General features: G+C 35.6%; 1 protein-coding gene across 2 annotated transcripts in view; it reads left to right on the top strand.

Moving 5' to 3' along the window:
• The window catches only part of AFF3 (ALF transcription elongation factor 3), a 658,463-nt gene extending 641,181 nt beyond the window's left edge, over positions 1-17,282 (top strand). For both annotated transcript variants that reach the window (XM_051984722.1, XM_051984720.1), the window contains exons 19-21: positions 945-994; positions 1,139-1,362; positions 7,934-17,282. In XM_051984722.1, coding sequence (XP_051840682.1) covers positions 945-994; positions 1,139-1,362; positions 7,934-8,055 — 396 coding nt within the window. In that variant the 3' untranslated portion in view covers positions 8,056-17,282. The remainder of the gene's footprint in view (positions 1-944; positions 995-1,138; positions 1,363-7,933) is intronic.
• Positions 17,283-20,664: the final 3,382 nt, after the last annotated feature.

Raw genomic sequence — 20,664 nt, 5'->3', positions numbered from 1 at the left:
ATCATATAAAGAGAAGATGTTAGCTTTTTATGGTTAAATGTAAGCATTGGGCATAATGAATGAAGAATGGATTGGAAAATTTCCATGATGTAATGATGCCTCTTTATTTGTGCATTGTCTCCAATTTCTCTAAGAATAGTACAGAACAGGTACCATATTGAACCTTAGGACATGATTCTTCTCCTTTGGAAATTTATAATGCAGAGTAGGTATTTACAATCAGAGATTATTGAAACAATGACTGAAATTCAGTAATTATAAAACCTTTGGGTAAAAAATGACAGCATGGTGAAAATCAATTCAATTTCCCAATGCAAAGCCAATTTTGAAAGATCATCTTTCTGTCCATGGTAGCTAGGAAGAATTAAACTTTTTTTTTTCCTGCTTACTATCCTCCCTTCTTCTAGTTCATGTACTATAGAATTCTTCTGCTCATGTTTATTGCAACCAAAGTATACTTTTAATAACTCATATTAAGTGACTAACATTTGAAAACTAGGAGAGGAAAACAAAGCTGATATATCCATCAATGTTTAAGAAAAGTGTCACTTTTGATTCTAGAAAAGAAAAATAATAGTGGCTCAGCTATTGGGAGCTCTTTCCTCTTATGAAAATGGTTTTATTTTCTTAGTAAACAGCACCATGTTTGTCTATCTTTTACTAGTAAATACAAAACTCCTTTTCATTTTCTGAATATAAGTGTTTGGCTCGTGTAATATGATCTTAATATATTAAAAAAAAAAGTAATTGCCCTTTTAAGGAAGCATGTTGAATTATGTGCTTCCAGAATGAATATAAAGCATATTCTTTATTTTTATATATTTTTTAGTTCTTTTTTATCTTTAATTTTGATTTATATGTTACTTTCTAAGTTTGCAATGAATATGTTCACTGTTTCTCTCTCAAGAAAATTGATCCCTCAATAAGTCTATTTCCCTCCACAGAATTCATCTAAAGCTGCCCAGGCCCCATCTCCATGGGGTGCCAGTGGAAAGTAAGTTGATGTTACTGAAATTAATTGTTCATGACCTTATGCAACTGCTTGTTAACATGCAAATGCATTCAAGTATTGTCTTATATATCCCACCCCACACTTACCTCTCTTTAATGTTTTACTTTTCAATCTTTTCCTGTACAGGAGCACAGGAACTCCATCCCCCATGTCTCCTAGCCCTTCTCCAGTCAGTTCAGTGGGATCTCAGGGGAGTCTCTCCAGCACTAGCACCCCTTCACCATCGTCCATAATTAGCATTCCACATCGGATCCATCAGATGGCAGCCAACCACGTCAGCATCACCAACAGCATTCTGCACAGCTACGACTACTGGGAGATGGCTGACAACCTTGCCAAGGAGAACAGAGGTACGCACTGTAAAAACAGAAACAGAACACCTGGGCTGCCAGAGAGAATCTGGAGGAGCAAATGACAGAAGGTCCCGTTGTCATAGTGTATCATAAAGAATGCTAACATGGTGGTCACAAAATGTGGGTTTGAGTCCCAGCACCCCCACTCCTCCCTCTTCCCCCACCTCACCCCCACTTCCTAGCATTAGAAGAAGCAGTGGAAGCCAAGATTCAGCTATAGTCTCAGACTATCACGTGCCCTTGGTAAAATCTCTTTATCCCTGTGCTTCTTCAGTTTTCTCATCTATAAAGTAAGCTTAATAATATCTGCAAAATATTATAAGAGAAGTACTTTGGAAATCTTAAAGAGCTATTGAACAATTCAAACTCTAACCCTATGGCAGTACCACCTATTATTATTATTATGCACCTAAGTATTAATATGCTCACTGTCATAAGTTCCTGGACATAATCACTCCTATGTCTGTATGGTAGATTTTCCAAGAGATTTGCTCACAGTAATCCTGAGATAAGCAATAAGTATTATCCCCATTTTACAAATGAGAAAACTTAAGGTTCAGAAATTTTAAGGGACTTGACAATAGATAATAAATATTAGAGCCAGGACTCAAATTCAGGTCTTCAGAATGCTATCCATCATATCATATTACTAGTGGAAAGTTCCTGTTAGAAGATTTCACTTCCTAATTAGCATTGTTTTTCTCAGTCAGATTTATTGTATATCTAGTATGATACTGTTGTATACTGTACATAGTTTTTGGTAGGGTATACATCTGACACCAAAGTGTTAACAGACTTAAAGGGAAGACAATATAAGCAACATCTGTTAAATAATAAGTGAATAATATCCCAGACCATAAGTTCTATATGAATTCAGAAGAGAACTGCCAGTTAATATGAGGTTTTGACTTCATTAAAGGATTGGAATTTGAACTAGGCCTTGAAGAATCAGTAAATAAGAGCCTGGGAAGTCCTTACAGATGGGAAAAAATGTGGGATAAGATAAGGAATTGAAAATCCTTTTTAAAGTCTTGAAAAATAGTGAATCACCATTGTCCCTGCCTAGAGAAGGGATTCATGTAAGGTAACAATAGGAAATAAAGTTGAAGCCAGATTTGAGGAAATTGTAGAATTTTAACACCGAAAGGGACTGAGAGGTTTTCTTACGTAAGGCAGTTCCCCAAAAGTGGACACTCAGTCTCCACTTAAGCATTTCCAATGGTGGGAAGAGCAATGACTTCTGCAATAAGTCCATTGTATGCTTGGATGGTACTAATTCTTAGAAAATCGTTAGTCCTATACACTGGACCAAAAAAATCTTCCATTGTTTCTAGTTATGCCCTCTGGAGCTGTGCTTTCGTGAAACTATATATAATCTCTGAACAAATAATCGCATAGAGAGCACCTCTTTAAATATTTGAAAACAATCATAGCCTCCTCTGTATCTTCTTTTCTCTAGGTTCAGTATCTCCTGCTCCTTCAATTACATCCCAAATTTTGTGGGTTCTAGACCCTTTGAGTAACCTAGTCACTTGATTCTGAACATTCTAGTTTATTAATGTCCCTCTTAAAACAAGCCAAAATTGTACATAGATGACCAGTGTGCCTCCTATGGTATGACTAAGAAGAAACAGCAGAGTAATCTGATGAAGTTGGTGGCCAGGTGGGTATAGTGGAGAGAGTTCTGGACCTGGATTAAGAAAGAGCTGACTTGAAATCCAGACCCAGTCACTTAGCTGTATGACTCCATATAAATCATTTAACCTCTGCCTCAATTTTCTTAACTTTAAAGTGAAGATCATGATAGCATCTATCTCCCAAGGTAATGAAGCTATATCTAATCTCTGGACAAATAATCACAGGGACAACATGTGATAATAAAATAAAGTGAGTTAGTATTTTAAAGTGCTTTGCAAAAAATCCTAAAGCAATGTAAGTGCTATTTTTATGAGTTATTGTTGTTGTTGCCATTACTGTTGTTATATTGTCATAGGGCCTGTACTCAGAGAATTCTACTCCACACTGACTCACTATGACAGATAATATACTCTAATATTTTCTGTATACCTGTCTCACAGAGATGTGATGGAAAATGCAAGAAATGTCAGTAAATTGCTTTCACACCCTTACAGAGAAAATAGAATATTTATGATATTTGACATAAAATAAATGTCAGATCTATAGTTAGACTCAAAGATTATATGTCTGTGTGTACACGCATACACACATGCTTTTTTTTTTTAATCCCAAGGTTGCTCAGTATCATTGGGCAGAATTCTTTGACTTCAGATTAAAGGGACATTCCATTCTAGTTGTGACCTAAAAAAAATTCCAACCTCCATTTCCCCCATTTTACTGCACCCTGTCTGCAACCCCACTAAGCCTGCGAAAATGTAAAAATAAAATAAATGTGGCCAAGTACCTCACTTGCTCAAGCACTGAGTAAAGAAAATCAATTCAAAATGACAAGGTTATTCCACAGCAAAGGAGAAAAGTCAGCCCCTAAATGGCATTCTATCATTATCCAGGGAGGTGATTATTCCCATAGCTTTATGGTTGCAGCAGAGCAAGGAAAGGTCCTGATGCCTGAGCTGTTATATATACCCAGTATATGCAGTGCATAAGAGCAGGGAATCCTCACTATTTCAATGACAAAATTCAGAGGGTGTTTTATATCAGATAATCACTTCACTGCTACTTCTGGAACTGTTTCCTGATCTTCATAGAAACCATCCCAACTTGAAAATCCAGTTCCTGGCCCTGCTTTCCTGCTTCCATCTCACCTCCTAGAATTGGCATTTCCAGGAACTTCTTGTTATAGCTTGTCCTTGTCTTGAATTTATAGTGATGCTTTGGACCCTATATTTTATTTACTAGATTGGGTGGGGGGAGGAAGGGAAGGGGTTTTACCCCAGGCCAAGTGATTTTATCAATCATTTTCTTAAATAAGACAATTTACAAATCAAGCCAGGATTTGAAACTATTTGTTGGTTTCTGAGTTATAAATATGAACACTGAAAATTTAACAACTGGTTAGGGTTCAAAACTGACACTAATAATATCTTTGCACTTCTCCAAAGTTGGTTGAAGTGTACCCCATGACTAGTGGACTAGGCTAGTGGATATGTAACAAGAAAGCCTTGAAGAGCTTGAGGCATCTGAACCATGGGATTTTATGTCCTAATATCACTGGGAGAATTATTCATTCATTGACCTCTTTGCCCTCGGCACCTCAACTCTGTGATCCCTGCCAATTTCACAGGTAAAGACTATTTTAAATGTGAGAGGAGCACCTCACAGTTAATAGTGAAGCATCACCTGGAGGACATTTTAGCATCCCATTATCCCAACGCCACCATGAGGATGTAAAACATCTTTTGAATGTTTATTAGTCAGTTCAATCAATATTGAATCCAATGACCAATTCAATTAATTCATTTTCACCATCACTTCTGTTCTTGACCATTAGGAAATGCAGGCTAACATGCTTTTACAGAAAACAGAATTTGGGTACAAGTATATCAAGTAGTCAGACCCTCCCATAAATCTTTTAATTTTATTGGACAGCACTAATATCAGGGGGCTAGATGCTTATATTCTGTCTTGAAGTGTTCATTTTCCAGGCCAACTTAACACCTACAATTGAAGAAAGGCCAGTCTCAGGTGGATTCTTATATTTCTGGTCACGCTTGTATCCTTTTCAATAATTAGAATTCCACCTTTGCCACAGAGGCTCATCATTAGACTGCAAGGCCCTGTTCTATATCTTATATACAGTCCCCTTCAACTCTTGATGAAAATGATCCGTTTGATTCTGATGAAACATCTTCAGGCATATCTAGTCTTGTGAAATATGTACTCCAACCAATGACTTTAATGGAAGGAATTGGCAGGGGGGAAGGTAGGTTTGGTGCAAATCCTGCTCACTCTCTTCTATCCCTGTGTGGCAGTAACACTAGATTTTATTTTAGATTTGTCCCCCCCAAAGAATACAGTCCCATTTTGTTAGTAGTAGACTCTTTGGCCTACATAGCCAGAATTCTCCCTCATAGTGAACATCCCATTACAGCTGGGGCGGCCAACCTGTTCCTGAAATTATCTGGTTCCACAACCTTCCCTTTCACCTCTCCATGTCAATTCTAGGGCGCATTCTTGTGTGCCCCCCAGTTAAAGATTCACCTCTCCGTGACACCATCCCTTAATCTGACATGGATAAAAGCTGTGAATAGCATCTTGGATGGTATTGCCTCTTTTCATTAGAATAACTACATAGCTCTATTTCCCAGCACAGATTTTTTTTGGTCCATTCATTCCTTTTTTTCATTCACAAACATACCCATTTTTGCAAATTTTGATTTACATCTTCAAGTTTCTCTGGAACTTCATACACACATTGTAGTTCCTGTCTTTACATAATAGACCTCATAATAATGACTTATAAACAAAGGAGCTTCCATCAACACTGTCCCACCATTCCATGGTCTCCTAGGCCGGGAAGATGTTGGCAGTCTTTCCTACTGCTTCACAGATGTAGGGATATTAGGAAATGGAAGAGGAATGCCAACATCTGGCCTTGCTTAATAAAAAGGAAAAGGCAGGAAATATCATCCCAATTAAGGAACTTCAGAGAGATTAAAAAGCAAAGGTTAGCCATTATACTTTCGCTGATATGCTGCTACATCTCTTGAGACCTACCTTGCTTTAAATCCCCACTCGGACTCCTGGCTTTCCCATTCCAAGTCATCTTTTAGATTTGACTCATCCTGATCTTTGACTTACACTTGTACTTTAGACTTCATCCTTTTTTTCCCTATGAGGGAACTCTAATCTCTTGGTTGCATTGGGTATTTTATGGAAGTTCCAACAATAATCATGCATTGGAACAACAGTATGTAACATTTATGTAGCACTTTAAGGTTTTCAAAGGACTGTCCCTGTCATCTTATTTAATCCTTGATTTCATCCTTCTGCTAGGAGCTGCTATTATTATCTTCATTTTACAGATGAGGAAACTGAGGTAGAAGGGGCTAAAGTAACTTGTCTAAGGTGACACAACTAGTAAGTATTTAAGGAGTTAACTCGGGGCTTCTGGCCTCCAAACCAAACCTAGTACCCTGCTTAAGGGACATAAGAAAATGATGGGTGAAAACTGGTCTATCAGAGTCAAAAATCATAATGTCACCATGGTTTTTTCCTGCTTATTTACTTATCTGCCTTTATGTCTATCTTTGCCTTACTCATGTTTGTATTTTTATTTAAATGTTACAGCATCAAATTTGACTTGGCTAGCTAAAAAAAAGCTAGAGGTGAATAGAAGAAGGAAGATTATAGGTTGTTACTTTCTGATTTTTGTCAGCTGTTAAATTAAGTTCATATTTTAGGAAAGTCAGTTATAAAGTAGAATAAGTTCAAAATAGAAAGTTTGGAAAGCACATTATATGAAGATTAATCAAAGAAACTGGAGAAACAAAGTCTGGGGACTAAAATATAACTTGTATTTTTGAATATTTCTGTGGAAAAGAGATTATTAGCCTTATTTTGCTTATTCCCAGATTACTATCTACACAAATATTATACATATACAGATTTTGGCTTAATAGAAAAACTTCTTGACAATTAAGAATTGTCCAAAAGTCAAATGAGATACCTCAGAAATTAGTAAATTCCTTAAAAATGGAAGTCAGGTAGTAGGGAGGTGACTACCTGTCCAGGATATGGATTGGACCAAATGATGAAGCAGATCCATTCAATTCAGGGGTGTTCTATAAGAGTAAAACTTTTTTCCTCAAAAAAAGGGTCTAGTAGTTTCTGTTGTTATTTTTAATGGTTATTCTTATCACAAAGATGGCTTGTTGGGTTAGAGAAGAGAAATTGAAGAAATGAGACTATAAATATTTACTAGGAAACACAAGGAAATACCCAATACCAGAAGGTGGCATCAGTGGCATATCGAGGCAGAGAGAATGAAAGATAAAATAGGGATCTTTTCACAACTACCCTCCAGTACTATTCCAGTAGCCTAGCATCCTCATTTCCACCATGTTTGGGAAGCAGGGCAGTTCTCCCAGCTATCTTCCCCGCAGCCATGAGGATGAAGATGATGGCAATCCCCTCTCTTTCTTATCTCTCATTACTGGTTCAACTGTGGTTACTCTACTGCCTCCAAGGTCCTTTTTCTCAATCTCAGAAACTTAATGGGTACCCTTGAGAAATATGGTACCGATGCCAGTGACACAAAAGTATCACAAGAAATATTGCTGCCTCCTTTAAACAATATGTTCAAAAGAAAACAAAACACTCAAACACTAATTAAGGCACAGATTGAGAGATTAGAATGCTGAAAAATATTATTTAGTTTGATCCCTGTATCATAATTTGTATGTCTTTTAAATATATGTTAATATAATTTTCTTCCATTTTTCTATCCTTTTTTCTTTTTCCTGATATTTATTTGTGCTAGTAACATGAATAGGACAGAATGATTTTTTTCCAAAAAATTTGTTCATTGTGGTTTCCTTCACAAATGTGACAAGATTCCTTTTTAATAATGATTGTTTCTGTTCCCTAGAGTTCTTTAATGACCTGGATTTGCTGATGGGGCCTGTTACCCTGCATAGCAGTATGGAACACCTAGTTCAGTACTCCCAGCAAGGACTACATTGGCTGCGAAATAGTGTTCACTCATCATAGTGATTGCGTGCCATTTAGCCGGACTGTGTAATAATCTCCCATGGACTGTTCGATTATTCTGGACACTGTGCTACCGAAATTCTCAGTCACAGCATTTATCCAAATGAAGGTGAATATTTCTTCAGCATCAAACAACAATATTTTTCTAGGGGGTGTGTGTGGGTGTGTGTGTGTATTTGTAAGTGTGAGTGTGTTTGAGGTTGTCTGTATATATTTGTAAAATATATGCAGCTCTTCAGAATTATTCTTCTCCTCCTGTAGTCTCCATAACCTTAGGATAGGCAGAAGTGACCAGAGGTGTCTGATTAGAGAAAATGCACACATAAAAACACACACACACATTTCTTTCTATTTCAATACTATACCTTGGATTCTTTTAAAAATTCAACCAAAATTTTATGGGTTAATCAAGTGCAATAAAGCACATTGAAAGCTTGACTGCCAATTTAGATGCTCCTAGAACATACATTAATGATCTCTTTTTTCAGTCTTAATATACTATCTTCTCCCTACTTGCAGACTGGTGTGAACTGATAAGTAATTGAAAAATGGAATTAAGTATGTTATTTTTTGTGCAGTAAGTTTCAATGGATTTCATGTTACCTTAATTATTATTCTTTTCTATTATCACTTCACCTATCACTCAACCTTATTATCACCTTAAAAAAAAAACAGTTAAGCAAAATAGATTTTTTTCCTAATTACCTTTCTTTTCCTGCTCCCTTTCCCCCAATTAGTGATAGTAATGGCACTGAAATGAACAAAAGAAAAAATCCAATGGCTTGGAACTGAATAGATAATTTTTAAAATGTGGCAAGGCTTTGCAACAGAAAAACAGAATTCACTTATACATGTGACATTGATACACATGTACATATATTTTCAATTCTCTGTCTCTTTTATAATAACCATATGGAACAATGTCTTTATCTAACTACCAGAAATTTTAAAAGTCTTTCCATGATAGCTTTCTTGCATATGTAGGCCAAATCAAGATATAATTTAGATTGTCTCCTTACCAAAAGTCTGGTTTTGCTGCTTGTCATGCTAAGAACCACTTACTGTAATATTTCCATATAATCCTCTCACTCTTCTTGCATAATATACTAGTGCAAGGCTTTAATAGTTCTTGATTTGGTAAACATTTCCAGTCACTGTTGACAAGGCTGCCTTTTACTGAGGAGAGGGCTTGAGGAATGGTACTAATCCTACAACAAAAACTACAATTTTGTTTGGGTCAACAGATCAATACCTATTTGTATCCTCTGTAGTAAGTCATATGCATATTTCCTTTGCCATCAGTGCATTTCAGTTTATTATTAACTTTTATGTTCACTCTTTTGACATCTTTTGTTTCCAGTTTCACTGGAAATATAGCTTTAATCAGATTTTTGTCACTTCTGAATTGAGTTTTGGAGTTGAGAAAATATGTTCCAGGAAAAAACCCTCTGGGTCATAAAAAAAATAGCCATATCTTTCCAAAGCCTAACATTCCCAAACTCTGTGTGTACACACATGCACATACACTTATGTATGTGTTTTATATAGGTATAATGCATCCTATTTATATCAATGTCACTATCGCATGCATAACATCAAGCCACAGTAAAGAAGGAATGTGATATAGTTAGGTTGCTTAAACTATTTAAAGGCAGTAGAGTTAGAATTTAGAAAAGATGCTGACCTCTAAGTCCTGATGTTCTCATTCCTTTGGTTGTAGCATGTTTCTTATTTTTCAGCCTAATATTTAGCTGGAAAAACATGTCCTCCAAAATTCCTTTAGTTTCAAGTTCTATGAATACTAGAGCTATCTTGGTGATAATTTTGAAGTTAATTTTATGCCTCAGTAAATGAAGACCTTACCAAACTTTTCTTGGGCTTTTGCCCTAGGATGTTTTGGTTATGTTGACAGTATTATTTTTTTCAATATTCATTTCACCTTGTGTGCCACATAGATTTTCTTTATAGGTACCTCTGATCAGTAATTGGCACATTTTTACAGCTCTATCCTCTTTTGGAAATTTTAGGTGCATATATAGAATTTAAGGTCACACATTTTTTAAATCCTTATGATCTCTGAAGAAAGGTTAGACCTCTCACTTAGATTGTGTTCCATAGAGATGCTTTCCAATTCAGGATGAATGAATACTCTCGTATGATGCTGTAGCATAGCTTGCATTACAAATATCTCTGCTAAGTCTTTTTAAGTTATGTACGCTTTATTTTTGTTTTTTGTTTTGTTTCTGGTAAGCCCTCTGGTCTAATCATGAAACTGACTTAAATGAGGGAATATATTTAGACTAATTATGTTGACAGCATTTTGGTTGGTAACTTGGCAGCCGTCAGTATTTCAAAAAAGGTTTTTAGCAGTGGGTCATTTTGTTGATGATTAGAGTAGCTGATTATATCACAGGTGTTTGTTTTCTTCTGCCCTGAATGGTGAGGCAATAGCATCTGTTTCATTTGGAAGCAGAACTGTGAGAAAAGACAATTTTTAGTGACTGGACTTCTCTTGATTGCTATTTGTGAAAGTCATTCCTATCCTAATCCTTTTCTTTCTTTTAATTTTTTATATATCTTTGCATTTGACCTCTTTTTAATTTTGGAGACAAATTCTGTTCTCAGGAACCAAATATGGGCTTGATTGAGGTCAAGCCTTCTGTGACTTTAATAGGAGTTTGTCCTTAATCACAATGACAGAATTATCTTCAAATGGAAGTAATCCAAATATATCCCAAGCCAAAATCTGGCATTTATTATACATTCCTTGTGAAATACTTTGATTAGATATGACTTCACAAGTCAGACTCATATAAAGAATTATGCAAAGAGAGAGAGAGAGATTTGGTTAAAAGACATACTTCTTAATACTGTAGATAGGAATTCAATCCCACAAAGTAAAAGAGATGGAATAGAAATAAGTTGAAGTGCTTTCAAATTGTTTACCACATTTAAGCACATGAAATGCAATACAAGGAAACTTTCTGCACTAAAAATCAGTTATATTTATAACAATTATATATGCATTGCATCTTGATATGTACATTTCTGGCACTCCATACATAATATACAGTTTGTATAAATGAATCCATTTAAATATATGTATACAATACAGTTAAACCATAAAAATGTAGTCACTCTGAAAGATATTACTAGTGCCTAAATATTGAGTACATGTCACTAGATGTTCATTTCACCTTGGAAGTGCAGTAATTGTTACAAAACTAATTAGTGCAGCTAATCATTACTTCAAATCACATCTTTGAAACTGTGCAGTAGTATTTATGTATAATATATATGAAGTATATATACACATGTATACATGTATATTTTTAAATAACATTTTTCCACAGTTTTCACAGTTTTTCCAAGACTACTGTTAAAAAAAAATCTATATTACACAAAAGAAGCAGAATTTTTTTTTCCTAAGGAAGTAGACACTCTGCACACCCAGTTAACATTGTGGTTTATCTGTTTCTAGATACCCAAGAGACTTTAGCAGTCACCAGCCTTAATGCATGTACAGAATATTCTTGTGATTTATCTGTTTTTTTTTAATTCTCATGAAATTGGAATTTATAAACATGTCTACCTTTCTGAGGTTGCAGATGTTACATTAAGTGATTTATGCTGTAAAATGGGAGAAGTTGAATTGTAAGTAAAAAATATCAACTGAATTCCATAAATTTTTTATAAGAAAAATTCAAAATTGAAATGTTTTTCAAATTAATATCTTTCATTCATGAAGCATCCTTTTTATGCATATTTTTATTGAATATCCACTAGATAATTAACATTGTAAGCCTAATTCTTGATGCAAAGATATATATTCTCTTCATGAATTCTACTGTTCCTTCTTTATGCTGCCCCTCCAAGCCTCCATCTATACATACGCACACATGTATATACACACACATACATGCCTAATTCACCAGGGAACTGTCCAAAAGAAACATAATGCCTCAAAAACACACGTATTTTTGAGTCTGACATAGATTTATCCCCAAAGTACTGTTTAGCTAATTATCTTGTGTTAGTGCCGAAATGAGGTGTCTGGGCTCATCTTTAGCCGAAGGAGCAAATGACTTGACTTAATAGTGTGCCATGTTCCAATTCCTGGCACCATTATATAATATTTACTAGCCTTTAAAAAAAAAAACCTCAATATGAATTTTAATTCAAGAACTGTAGGTATTAGAATGGTGGCTTGGCATGCTATGTCTTCCTGGGTAGAAAAAAGAACTCCCTTTTTAAAAAAATTACAACATAAGTCTTTCTCCCTTCAGAAACCTCTCTTTCTACCTTTGTCCATTTCAATGAAGTTATTTCAAGCCCTTTTGCTTTTCATCCTGCCATACTTCTTTGAGCTATTCACAAATATTTGGCCAAAAAGTAGCAATGGGTAGCTTTCAGAGGTTACATTCAACTGATCAGATTGGTTCAGTTAATCTCTGCAGCAGGGCCCTTGGTGCACTGACCATGAAGGATTGGGTCATTCTCTAAAAGAGGAGAGAGAGAGAGAATATTTTGCATTCCCTGCATTAGAGATCTTCCAATGAAGCATCCTTTGGAGTTAATGTATCCTTTGGACAGTGGTCTTTCCCACATTGGGTTCCCACTTGAGTGAAGGCTAAACTTCCAAAAGAATCACTTTTTGTTTTGCAACACTTCTATTTTAACTGCAACTTGGAACCAGTGGAGATTTATAAAACATAAAAAGAAAAGTGAAAACCAATAACAAATAAAACTGAGTTTCAAATTTGGGGTCAGTTCTCCTATTTTCTCATGTGCCCATTTCTAAAAAATAACAGCTTTTATAAATTTTAACAAATTATTCTGACTAATGAACAACAAATCAGTCAGGCTTCTGATTCGTTTTCCCTTTGTCCAAACTGAAATACTCTACTTTCAGACAGACTACACTTGTTTGTTTGACATAAGGGAAATTACAAAAACTACCCTCTTGAACTAATTGCATATGACCATGGTTCATTTTTTATAATTAATTGGTACTTTAAGTCCACTGGGGGGGGTGGGGGGGTGTACACTATTGATGGGATGCAGAGGGATTTAGCATCAAGCTCTCACTCATATTAATGGGAATCAAGGGATTAAATCCCTGTGAATTAAGTTGACAATTTACCTCTTACAGCCAATTTTAAAATGCATTGATCTGAGAAGTGAATGCAACATAGTAATTGTTAGTGAGCACTGGGCCCAGCTGAAATGTTTAAATGTCAGTAAGTATTGATGAAATCTGAAAAACTAAATAATAGCCTTTTTATTTTATATGGCAAAAACTGTTTTTATTTCTAAAAATGGTTCTTAACTTAGGAAATTTTATAGACCTTGGTATAAAATGTAAGTGTTTTTTAGTTTATTATTCCTTACCAACTATGTGACCCTGGAAAAGTTACACGCAACTTCTCTGTGCCTCGGTTTCCTCATTTGTAAAATTAGGATGTCAGACACAATGTTCTCTAAGGTCCTTTCCATCTTTACATGATTGATCACTAGATTTTTTTTTCCCCCCAATTTTTCAAAAGGCAAAATTTATATTTTCTCCCGGAATCATGTGGGGAGTCCTGGATACGCAAAACTAAGCAAACTAAAAAGAAAAGGGGGAATATAGTTATATCCAGAGATGTGCCTCTGGAGAATATCTTGCTGGATTGTGTCTTATTATTCACTGTGGCTAAAGATAACTTAGCTTTTATAGTAATTCTCTTAATATCCTTTCTATCATATTTGTCCCCGCAATATACAAATCACTTCAAAGCCAGGGCATGGCTTGTAAGTTGTGATGGCAATAATCCTATGCATAAATACCCCATTTTTGTCAGAGAAACTGTTGTAGCATCACCAAAGTCTTCACAAATACACAAACATATTTGTGTAGTAAAATATAAATATTAACTCTTCAGCAATTTGCATACTATTTAATAACCCCTTATGATTTCTAGAGTAGTCAATTCAGACCAAAATGCCCTTATATGTGACCTGCATTATTCCTTGTCTTTTTCCCCCATGGAATATTGTAAAATGCTAAATTTCACTTTTTAGTAGGACAGAGTCAAATCATGATTGGGCATTTGAGGAAGCAAAACTGCAGTACATAAGGAGATGTGACCCCTAATCCCATTCCTGCTCCTGTCTTGTTGGTGACCTTGAGCAAAGCTGCTTCTCCATGCCTCGGTTTCTTTCTTGGTAAATGAGATTCACCTACCTCACCGAGACAGCCTGAGAATCAAAGGTTTGTTCATGTATTTTGAGATCCCAAGTTACCAAGTGCTCAAGAGGTATTAATGCAGTTTCTATGGCAGCAGCACTCATAAAGAATACTCAGTACATCTGCAAGCTCCTATATTCACACCTGTGGGAATCACAAGATGAAAAAAAAATTCCCTACTGATAACCTTTTTAAAGAAAGATTCCTAGCCTCAATTTCAATTCAGAAAACTAGAAACTGGAGGGTATCTAGAATAATCTCTACCTTTGGTATTGGAGAGGAGGAAAATATAGATCCTAGACTGGAACGTTTTCCCTCTGGCCAATATGTGAAGGAGATAGATGTTAACTTTGTTGCTACCCTGTTTCTAGCCCTGTGCAAGGTCCTAATTAAACAAAAGTGTGTGTACTCTCTTGGCCAGGTGTAACAGAGTTACTAAGTAATTTATGATTGGTGAATTAGTCTCCACCCTCCTGTGACCTATACTTTTCATTGTTTGGCCTTGTGAAATATGAGATCATCTTGTTGAAAGGAGGAAGAATCTTTCTCAAGTTACTATTTCCCACCACCTCCCTACGAATAGGAAAATAAATCACTGAATATCTTCAGATATTTGCAGTAGGGTTTAAGTAGTTGCTGCTGAGCCTAGTCTAAAACTGGGAGCTATTTTCACACTAGTTTATTAACGTAAACCTTTTCTGATCTATCTCCCTATAGCCTTTAATACTATGGGACTCTCATACCTTTTTTTCCTTCTGAGGGTAAAATGTGTCAAAAAGCTGCAGGGATTTGGTGTTAAGAGTTAGATCTGCCAGCATAGGGCTTGAGTCTGTCCTAAGTTTAGGAGAAGAAAAGGTCTTCTTGGTGTAAGATGAAAAGAATTTCCAGTAGACTAAGAGAGGGCCTTTCAGACAGTCAGGTTAATTATGGACCCATCATCTGTCAATGCAAGGTGAAGGGGGAAAATTCATTATACTAGATTTGTTCAAGCCATCAGATGCTTAGTATATTTACACAGTACCAAACATCTGGATGAAAACTGGAACATGCAGCTCATCATTGAGGATTTGGGGTCATGGAAATTGTGTAAATAACAAAATGAAATTTTCATTCAATATTGAGTGTCATTTAGATACTGCATCAATTAGGTTGCCAATTGTCCCTCAAGACCCTGGCCATATAAAACAGTAACTGAGGTTAACTTCCTCTTTGGGCCACTAGGGGTAACTTTGTCAGCTCTCTCTGCTGAGGCTATCAAAATGGTCAAAGAATGTCATCCTCAAAAAACCCTGCCCAATTTAGGTAAATCCAGAGACAAAATGAAGCTTTTCTGGGATTTGTCCACAGTTCTGTGGAGTGTGAATGGTGGCTGTTTGAATGAGAAGCTCCAATATCATTGGACTAGCTGCATTAAAACCCATCATAATAGAGTGTAACTGTTAGTAATTTCTAGCAGCATCTTTTTTCCTCTACCGGAGTGTTGTTAAATATTTCTCCTATAGTAACTCTGAGTAGTTGCAGGAAACTTTCAGGGGTAGGTGTTGAATTTGTTAATCTATAGAATCAAGTTGTTGAAATACTGTTTTTAATTTGCCTCACCTCATGCAGGAACCTAAAATTCCATAGTTGTGTTTATGCCAATAATTGGTAATTATTCATAGAAATGGCAGTAGTAGTAAGTCATATAAAACAAGGATATCAAGGACCTTGTTCTGGCCTTGTGAGTTTCATCAAATTCCATTCAAGTCTTGACCATTATACATCATTTCACATTCTTGGCTTTCTGGAAGCCACTGGCAACTCAGGAGCCCAACTCATTTTCAACTAGATTTTTCCAATGACACAGACTTAAGTCTCTATAATACCAAATTATAGACCCTTCACCTGCCCCTTGCTTACAGGAATTGGTCATAGTGATTGTAGAATTGAACAATTTTTTTTAAATGGGACTATTCTGTACAGTAATTTATGCTGTAAAAATGTACATATTATCATTGTAGCACTGATGAATGATTTGAAGTGCTGTATTTATTAGGTCAGTTACCATTTTCATTTTGTCTGTTCATTCTATATTGATAACTTAATTTTATTTTTCTTACATGAGATTCATTTAGGGGATATTTGTCAATGCCCCTCTAACAGAGAAAGCCCAGGATTTATGTTGCTACACAATGGCTATTTTAATTGAAATAAGTGTGATGGTTTCACTATGCATCAAAAATGGGAAGTTATGTTACTAACAATGGTCAAAATCATATGCTTTTATCTATGTATTTTAGTAATATGAGCAAAGTGATTACTTAATGCCATGAATGCAGACCAGTGACTTTGGTGAGGTTCACGGTTTTGTTTCCTTCTAGAACTCACGAACTCTTCATTCTAAAGGAAATGAAAGTGGATACGCAGTAAACAAATCCAACCATTTTGTGACTTGTTCTTACTCCCTGGACTACTTCCTAGAAGTTTGGAATGCAAGGGCCTATATAGGTCTTGAATTTGGTGGTTGTTCATATCTGCCTAATTAAGCATATGAAATCCCCCTTTTTTTTTTCTTCTTCCTCTCTTCTTTCTATAAAAGGGCAGAAAATAAATTTGATGTCTGTTCACAGCTGTATTTGTCCCGTTCCAAACAAACAAAACCCCCAAAGCCAAGTGCATATGTTCCAATGGCAGAAGGTTTAGAAGGGGTGGGAAGCCTATCTATTATTAATGATTTGTTTCTGGTTTTTGTGTATTTTGTCTGATTTTTAAAAGTTCACATGTACAAAGATAATGGAACCATGGACAACTTGTTTTACTGTTTGGAGATTTTGCTGTTTCTATAATTCATACGAAACCCATGTAGCACAGTTTCTGGAATGGTAAAACATCTTACTGTAATGTAACAGAATGAGCCTTAAGGATTTGTAAGAATAAGCACTTTTATATTAAAAAGTAAATATTAATTCATCAGTAAGATTACTTTTTTAATGTGACAATAAACCATAAAATCAACATCTTTCTGTCTCAAGTATGTCTCATCTGTTTCTTTAAAAAAAAAAAAAAAAAAAAACCTGAATATGGAATGCTGTTGTTTATCAGACTTTGTGGTTTGCAAATGTTTCTTGTTAATCCTCAAACTAAGGTAACCAGTTTTTTCTGTCTGCTCCCTACTTTCTACCAAAGTTTAAAAACACCTAGACATCTTTTAGACGCCTTTTGAAAAAATATCATTTTTAATGTAAGGAACTAAAAATGAGTAGATAAAAGATCAATTGAGATATTGTATGTAAAATGCTTTGCAAATCTTAAAGCCTATCTAAATATAAACTGTAACTGATTCTGATAAAAAAAAATGCCATTTGATGCTTAGAAATTTGTCACTAAAGATTCTTTGGTCATTTTACCATAACAGTGAAATAGAATCACCTCTGGCAGCCAGGCCAGAAGTCATTTCTCTGGGGTTCCACTCTCTTTCATCGTTTCACTTTGTGGAAGTATTCTTCTAGACTAGAGATAGGATGATGTACTTCAAAAAGCACCTGCCTTCTGGTCTCTGCTCTATCTTTCAACTGTTAAACTCAGTGTTCTTATATATCAAAAGAGGAGATGGTATGAATAATCCCTGAGACCCCTGCTAAGTCTTCATATCTCTTCCTTTTGGGAAAAAAATTAATGCAATCATGACAGAATCTGAAATAATTTTGCTATAAGATTTTAAAATGTCAACTATTTGAGCTCCTTGGATTTGATCATTCAATATTAATGCAATTTCTTCAGGCATTTAGGCTTTTTTTTTTTTTTTAAAGCAAATAGCAACATGTACTTTAATTGTATTGTTCAGTAGCACTCCAAACAGATATTTAAGTCTTCCAGATCATTTAGTTTTGAGCTCTGCCAGTTTTAGCATGTTCAAGTTGGATTTTTAGATAGTTATTTAATTGTCATATAATCCAAAAGTTAATCTGCATTAGAGTAACAAAGAAAAATGAAGATTTCTCCCCTCTCCATTGAGGTGGCACATGTGAAGTTATACAAAACATTTCCATAGAAGTCATGTTGTGAAAGGAAACAGATTCTCCTCCACTCCCCCCCCCAAAAAAAAAATCTCAAATAAATTTTAAAGTATGCTTCAATCTGTATTCAGACACAATCTCTTATTTCTAGCATTTTTCATCATAAGTCCTTCAGAATTGTAAAGGACTTAAATTTAAAGATGACTTAGATTGTCCAAACTGTCCAAACAGAAAACCGTTAACAATTTGACCCTTCTTTAAAAGGTTCCATTTGAAGACTTACACGAAAGGGCATAAATAGAATTTAAAGTAGAACCAGAATAATATAGGACAACATTTAAAGATTTCATTGTCCAATTGGTTCTTTAGGAGACTGATGGTAAAGCTGTCAGCCTCTCAGCTAAGAAGTAGGAGTGAAATGAGGCATACATTTTCAGAAATGACTGATGTGTTGATTGTTTTGCTTGGTTTAATTTACAGACAGATCCATGTTGGAGGAAGGAGGAGTAAATTTTGGCAACTAACAGTTGTGCAACAGAAAAAGTCATCTATAAAACATTTTAAAATAAAACAAAAACAGAAAAGGTCCCATTACTTACCTGGGATTAGAAAAGCTATGAAGTGATAGAAATTTAAAAAGTAAAAGAAACCCTAGAAATCAACTAATCCAACCACTTTATAGATTGGGAAACTAAGACTAGAAGTGAAATAACATGCCCAAGATTACAGTACTATTTAATGGCAAAGTTGGGACTAGAACCCAGACCCGAATTACTACAGTAGCCATTTGTTGTATGCTGTACCTGAAATAGCCTTATTATTTACTTTGTAGCCTAGTTTCTCCCTGGCTTTACAGATATTTTGTCTTCCTTTTTTGCATTACTTTTAAGTGAAATAGCTCCTAAGAAAATATTTCTAAAAGATCCTTACTCAAGTTAACAGAATAAACATCTTCAATGAAGAGGACCTACCCTTTTAGGGTAAATGCTATTTAGGAAGTTTTGGGGGGCAGAGAACTGCTTTAAATCATAAGTCATCTTCTTTATTCTGACATATTCAACCTCCATTGCCTTTTCTAACTGGAAAAGCATAAATGATTAATTCTGCTTAGAAAAAATTATAACTTGAACAACATCTTCAGCATCTGTCCTTTTGTACAGCTTAACTAAGTTATTTGCAAATTGGGTATTTTAAGGAAATTTTGAGGTTACAGCACCATAGATTTCAAGCTTGAAGGGACCTTAAGTAGAGGCTAGTTGATGCAAATCCTTTCAGAAGGAGACATTAAGGCTCAGAGATTAAATTATTTGAAACCATTCACCATGAACTCTGGACAGAATTTAGTTAATTTGGTCTGACTCAGATTTATCTAATGTGGCAATCAGCCTTCTACCCTTTTTTTTATCTGAAAATTCCATGACATCATCTGCCACTTCTTTTCCCCAATCTCTGATAATGAAGTGATCCTTTTCCTGCCCAAGGCCAACCTCTCTATGGCTGTCCTTGGTCCTATTCCCCTCAATCACACCCTCTCACTTTTTCTCTCATTTTTAATTTCTTGATCTACTAGTTGGTTTCTTTACTGCCCTGCAATTAGAGCCAAGTGTCCCCTAGCCTTAAAACATTTGCACCCAATCATACTGTCCCCTCAATGATCCTGTTTGCCCTGCTCCAAGAAAAAGCAGTCTGTATGCTTCCGTTTCTCTTAGAATTCACTCCTCAGCCCTTTGTGATATGGCACCTGCCTGGGGTCACACAGCTATTAACTGAGGTCAGATTTGAATTTTGGAATATGAGTCTTTCTGGTTCCACGCCCAGCACTGGGCACTATGGCCCCACCAGGTATAATAAATACAGGTGGTACGAATCATTCCCTTGATAAACTCCCCAAAAGGCAGCATCTATAAGAATGGCCTCAAATATGGCCTACAGTGATGAGACTGGCTAAGATACACATGTGGCAGTGGGGATCTTACAATTCAATTTCCCTGCCTTCCTTTGTTCTATCACAGATCTTTTATTGTAACTCAGTTATTTTAGTTATGTCCTGTTTTCATTATGACCTCCTGTGGGGTTTTCTTAGCAAAGATACTGTAATGGTTGTCTGTTTCCTTCTGCAGTTCCTTTTACAAATAAAGAAACCGAGGCAAAGTGTTTTTTTCTCTAAGGTCACATAGCTAGCTAGTGTCTGAGGTCCGATTTGAATTCAGGTTTTCCTGACTCCCACAAAAAAGAAAAAAAGATGGAACCCATTTACCAAGAATTCCCCCTTCTTCCCTTCTCACATCACATCTCCCTCCTCCATCTCCTCCCTCTCTACTATCCAGTTGAAGAGATAATCTCCTTCCTAAAGTTAATTCTTGTACTTGCACCCTTGATCTTAAC

The sequence above is a fragment of the Antechinus flavipes genome, chromosome 3 (assembly GCF_016432865.1).
Source record: "Antechinus flavipes isolate AdamAnt ecotype Samford, QLD, Australia chromosome 3, AdamAnt_v2, whole genome shotgun sequence".
In the NCBI taxonomy this organism is placed as follows: Eukaryota; Metazoa; Chordata; class Mammalia; order Dasyuromorphia; family Dasyuridae; genus Antechinus; species Antechinus flavipes.
The sequence above is the reverse complement of the archived record's forward strand: the minus strand, read 5'-3'. Positions and strand labels throughout refer to the sequence as shown.